Genomic DNA, 6,000 nt, shown 5'->3' on the forward strand with positions numbered 1-6,000 from the left:
CATATGATTCAAACAACAGAGTGTAATTATCACACCGTTCTTTTCTAATCTCTTATAATTGGCAACTATCTGATTATTACACACTGAAACATAGCTGTATGATTTACAGAAAATCTCCAACGGAAAAATAGGATTGAATTTCATGCTTCTTAACCATTTCTTTCTTAAAATTTTTCCATTCATGCACACTTCAGTAAAATTATTGGAAGAAATCAATACAGTTATTCTTACGAAATATGTATATCTCTACCATTAATGAATTTTTAATTTGAATCGTAAATGTTTTGCAATTCATGCTAAAACAAATTACCAATAAAAATTTTGGTGCGTTAGCAAACCATGCCAGTGCAAGAGGTAAATGACGATCATTTTGTTCCAGAACTACTGAGCACTATTGTGTCAATAAATCAAGTGTGGATTTTAACCTGCAGCAGAGGTTGCATCATTCTCCAAATTCTTGCGTAATGTACCAGGAGGATTCCACTGGTACGTGCGTAGTAGTGCCTGTGGTGGTGCGTATGCATGCAAAATATGGTGAAATTACCTAATGCTGCGCACCACGAAGGAATATATTATCATAATATCTCTATCAGTGTTCGATATTCTGTACGAAAGTAAACTATATAAAGAGTGAGACTTTTCATCATCGCCGATGAACCTGCCCGTTACGCGGTACTTTCTTAACTGCAGCAACCGTGGAAGATCAACAAAGATCATTATAATAAAAAAATGCTGGTGTAGTAAATCATTGAACTAAGCTTTAAGTAGTGTTTCGGATCGAGCCCCATGGATGTTTTAGAAATTATTGTTTTCCTAATATCCGTCTGTAATATAGCTAGTAGATTTTAATGATGACCTTAGATAACATGAAGGAGTATTTTTATCCTACATATTATTTTTTCCACCAAACTTATGTCAATGAAAATTGTGAAAAGGTTTTCATTTCAAGGAAACTGGAACGTTGGAAAAAAACGGCACAGCTAGTTGTTTGAGGAAACGGCCAATTATGCGTTATTCAGTGTCTAACTTGAAGTTAGACTTGTGATTGGAACAATGTAATATTTTGAGGTTTCAGAGATACCTGTGCATGTAAGAATGGTTATTCAGTGGGCTGTGAAGCCGCTCGCTGATAACGATTGATGCCTGTCTTGAAGACAAGCCTGCAGAGCAGGACTGGCCCGGTCACAGAATTTCTTTCCAGCAGTCCAAACTACAGCTGCCTCCAAGACCAACAGCAGATTCTAGCTTTCAGACAGATAACCAAGAACGCGCACGTTAAGCGGCTTTTTTCATCGTTATTCGCGAGTCTACGACTGCCTACACCACATCATAAAGTGTAGGATAAAATTTCAGTGGGCTTCACCGAAGTATTAGGCCTTACTGCAATCCGTCGTTTTAAGTAACAGCTTCGAATGAATTGTTGCGCCTAAAACAAATTTTACAACGTAACACTTGGTTTTATCCAGAACTGATTTGTTATCCGAGACGTTCTGTTCTGGCTGCATATGTTTTGATAATTCGTCATCTTTGCCAACCCATCGTCCACATGAGCGACATGACATTGATTTTTCGGTTATTCTTTATGTTACCAGATATTAATATTGATACGGAGCTTTCTGGAGACGTTTTGAGAAGTAATGTCCTCTTATGAATAAGCTCATCCTAACTTAACTATCTTCAGTACGTTTTCCTTTGTTGTATTAGAATGAGATGGGAAAAACCGCTTCATCGAGTACAAGAACGTGATTACAATTTACAGGAGGAAATTTTGAGAGGAAAAAAGTGACTGATATCTGAAATATCTGAGGAATGGCTTGTCAAAGATGACCAATTATCATAATACCCTAGTTTGTCGATGCGAACGCACCGACGCATGTACGTTGCAACAGTACGCTGTGCTCAATTTGAAGGCCAGTTATCCGCATATTACGTTCTAAATGCTTTTATTGACTCATCTTCCTCGTAAAAAGTAATAGTATAGAAATTATTACCAGTAGTTTACAATTATATTGGTTCGTACTTACCAGTTTTGGCTTCTGAACTTGTTCTTTCACGTCGGACTTCATACGCAACGGTACCTGGCAAATTGTCGTCGAGTATCAGAGCCTCTCATCGATTCATGCAGATACGTAGAGTTGCCAGGTCGTCGCGTATGGAGTCATTTACATATAAAACAATATTTGCTGTCAAAGTGAGACTCTTTGATGAGGGAATTTGTAGAGAAAGGCGTAGGCCAACTAATGGCAGTAGGATATCAACTTTAACGCCAGAGCTTGCCCGGGAAGACCAGCCAGCAGAAGGCCAACTGTTGCTCCCGCCGTGGCAATCCCCGGGGTCAGGTTATTTTCCAGGATCTATCGATCCCCGCCTTGAGGCTGTGATTCCCAAGCTATCCAGCAACTCATATCTCCTTTAAGATGAAGCTCTCCCCTAGTCCAGCTCCTTAATTCAATCATCCCAATGTAAAAGGCAGGAGACTGTCATTTCCAGCACCTGTTGTTCTCTTCCATTCACAGTCCAGCTGGTCGAAAATGTCTCATGTGATTTGAAAATAGTCATCTCAGTTATTGCTACTTACAACAAATTCGCTGGCGCAAAATGTACTTGCCGTGCACTGCCACAGCATTATACTATTTCTTTGGTTTTAGATAACTCATCTTGAAAAGGCTATCCCTCTCAGACACGAAAAGCTTTTCTTAACAGATATCAAAAATATTCATTTTACAGTGTGCATCATAATTTCTTTAGATAACAATCAGCACAAAATGGTTAATATATACTTTTAAATGCAACAAAGTCTTAAATTTTAGGACATAAATTACGAAGTGTTCCACATCGTTTTTGCAGACATTTCCCATGCATGAGATCACATGTGCGGTGCGAAGTGAGGTGCGTTGTCCAGAAGGTGCTGTAACGGGTACGGGTGCAGTGAGGTGCAAGAAAAGTGCAACAAAGTGTGACAATAGTGTTTCAAGACTTTTATCTGTTATGTACATATAAATTTGTTGTGACGACATATAAATGTATTCTCTGTTATTTTATTTTATAGTGAAAAGAGAGAGGAAGAAGAAGAAAAGAAAAAAGTTGATAGTTGAGCAAATCACAATACATGAAACGAAAGATTAACGCTGATTAATTGATAACAGCTAGTGGAGACTTCACAATTTACTGACATGTTTTCTGTTATCTCTGTATTGTGTCGATACCCTGCGTACATTGGTAGCAGTAACAGACATTTGAATCTAATCTGCGTGTGTACCAAACTCTGTCAGTGATAAATGCTCAGCTGGGTTAAATAAGGATTGTTCCTATTGAGTTACCGATATATTAAATGAATTTAGTACCAAAGCGGTAAAAATACAACTATCCTGCAATACCAGATTTACGTGCTAGTGCTGTACGCAGGGTGTGCATTACCCTGAAAGGCATTAGACAGTAATGGAACACAAAATATCACACTCCAAACGTTAAATCGTGACAATTAAAAGCAAAATGACGTCGCCACGTGCTCGGTGGCTCGTCGAGAACAGAAAGAAAAGACAACGGAAAGAAAAAATGGAAAGAAACAGACCAACAAAGTGTGAAACAGTGAGCAACAGTGTAAGATACATCATTGTCGAGCTCGTAGTTTCTGTGCGTTGTTGGTGCACTGTGGTGCTTGTCGCGGGAGATGCTCACCGTTCCTTTTGGCACTGAGGTGCCCGTACAGGCGACTCAAGTCAATGGCCATGACAGTCTGCGGTAGGGCGGCGCAGAAGGCGACCAGGGTGGCGGCGGTGAGCGCCAGCTGTGCACAAGCTCGGACCATGCTGCTGCGGCTGGCTGGGCTGCTCTGCGTTGCGCCTGCGGCTCCGGAGGTCGACTTGCGAGTGCCGCCGCTCCGGCCAAATTGTTTTATAATCTGCGCTGCGCCGGCCCCTACCGACGCCGGCCCCCCACCCCCGGTGCTGCGCCGCGCTTCCGCCAATGAGCGCCCGGGACGCTATCGAAGCCCACGGCGACCAATCAGCGAGCGGCGTCGGCGCGCGTGCGACCCGTTTCTACCCTCCACCCGCCGTTCTCGCCTGCAGTTCTTGCGCCCCCGCAACCCTCGCGTAGCCTACGCACTACAGGTTTGAGTGGAAGATTCACGTACGCCGAACATTCCGTGAAAGAGGAGGGTGGGAGGGCTGGGTCGAAGTGGAGCCACCCACACTGGTGAATCCCCATTCCCCTACCTACTGATACCTGACACGCGGGTACCTCGGCTCGAGAGCGACGAGCTACAGTCACATCGGCTTTGTATTGCGCTCGCTGGCGCCTGCTTGCAAACAAACTGCTCCTGACTAACCTTTATAATATATTCTAAATTTTACACGTACTACTGTATCCTTCCCAGAATGAGTCATGTTTCCTTTTGTATAATACATAGTGACACCGACATGGAAGCCTTCTCTGGAAGAATGTTATGTGGTTGCCATAATCTACCTCTCACTTATTTAGTGTCAGGTTAACAGTATCCCACCTTATCTCGGTGCTACATCGATAGAACAGTCATTACCCAGTACACACACCTTCACGGAAATAAAAATGTGAAAGCTATGATTCCTCTCTCACTTCGCAGCCACCAATCAATAACTGGCATGGAGTGATTCCACTGAATAATTAAAATGAGTTGTTCGATATTCCAACATATAGAATTTTGATTACATCATGATGCTGCTGAGTTATGCCCCTGGGATGCCATGTTAGAAATATCCAAATACGACTTCATTTGCAGCTTGTTAGTTCATATGAGAAAAATGATCATTTACTTTTAAAAGACGGTAATGCGTGAGAATTTGAGAAAAAATCTGTTTGCAACAACCGGCACTTCCAATTTTTCAAAACTTTTTGAGACTCTGTTGACTTCTGCTATCAAATTTTTCGAACAGTTGTTTCGCCAAGAAAAACATAATGCTTACATATTAAGAAATTTGAACCCTTTGAACCCTTCGAGCAGCTATAAGGAATCAGTTCTTTGACACGTGTTACAGACATGTCATATTTTTCCGGGTCGCTCGATTTGAGACAATGCTGGACCTAAACTTGTCTCTTAATAACGTGGCTACACCTTAGAAGCTAAAACTCTGTAATCCGTATTTAGTGTCATATTGTTAAAATGTACAGAGACTTTGGTAGATTTGACCTGTGAGCTGTTTGTGAAGGCAGTGTTGGACTTAAGTTACAGATTTCATATTACATCCTGTATTTCGAAACTGAAACTGATGAACTGTCGCTGTAAAATCAGATAACTTGTTCCAGGTACTGGAGCCCCTGACGTGATGTGTACTACGAATAAGGTGTTAAATACAGATTTTGTTGTTATTCCAGATGATTTATACATATACAGGGCGGGTACGTAAGACGTAACGCCCCTTTTATTTCGCAATCGATTCAAATATTGAAATGAGGTTTTGGGCAAGTGATAGCTAAAGGGGCACGTAATCTTTTTGAATGTTTAACGGAACTGTATACTTTTATAATGGCATTATAAACTTTTTGAAAGGCTATTAAAGTGATAGAATGCTTGTTACTGTTGGCATTGAAACTTTTCGCGAAAATATACAAGAAATGCGTTGAAACTGAAAGAGAAGGCGGCTGGAATCGATTATTGTGGTGTAAACACTTCCGAGTGGGAATCTCATGCCAGGCTTCGTCATTGTATCAAACTTTTCGATTGTTTGCTTCTTTTCACAAAAACTGTTCTCTTTAACATGGTGAAATACACACAACTGAAATAGTTTTCCAAAGCGGTTTCTTATACGCTGGAAGATAACACTTAGTTCAACCTACAAAAATCGTAAATGACTCTGTACCTATGTCTCATAATAGAGGAAATCCGTTTTATTTAGCAGTCTAGGCCCATAGTATTGCTCTATATAAAAACGTAGCCAAGTCTGCGAGGCCACCTTAACGGACTTTATACCACAGTAGCTGATTGTCGTCATGTTGTCTTTTAGTTTTAGCACTTTACTTGGA

The 6,000-nt window shown here is 41.1% G+C and overlaps 1 protein-coding gene across 2 annotated transcripts in view; it reads right to left on the bottom strand.

The window, feature by feature from the left end:
* LOC126249668 (IDLSRF-like peptide) overlaps positions 1–3,874 on the bottom strand; it is a 221,832-nt gene extending 217,958 nt beyond the window's left edge. For both annotated transcript variants that reach the window (XM_049951350.1, XM_049951349.1), the window contains exon 1: positions 3,679–3,874. In XM_049951350.1, the coding sequence (XP_049807307.1) occupies positions 3,679–3,808 (130 nt within the window). In that variant the 5' untranslated portion in view covers positions 3,809–3,874. The remainder of the gene's footprint in view (positions 1–3,678) is intronic.
* Positions 3,875–6,000: the final 2,126 nt, after the last annotated feature.

This window comes from Schistocerca nitens, chromosome 3, assembly GCF_023898315.1.
Source record: "Schistocerca nitens isolate TAMUIC-IGC-003100 chromosome 3, iqSchNite1.1, whole genome shotgun sequence".
NCBI classification, from domain to species: domain Eukaryota; kingdom Metazoa; phylum Arthropoda; class Insecta; order Orthoptera; family Acrididae; genus Schistocerca; species Schistocerca nitens.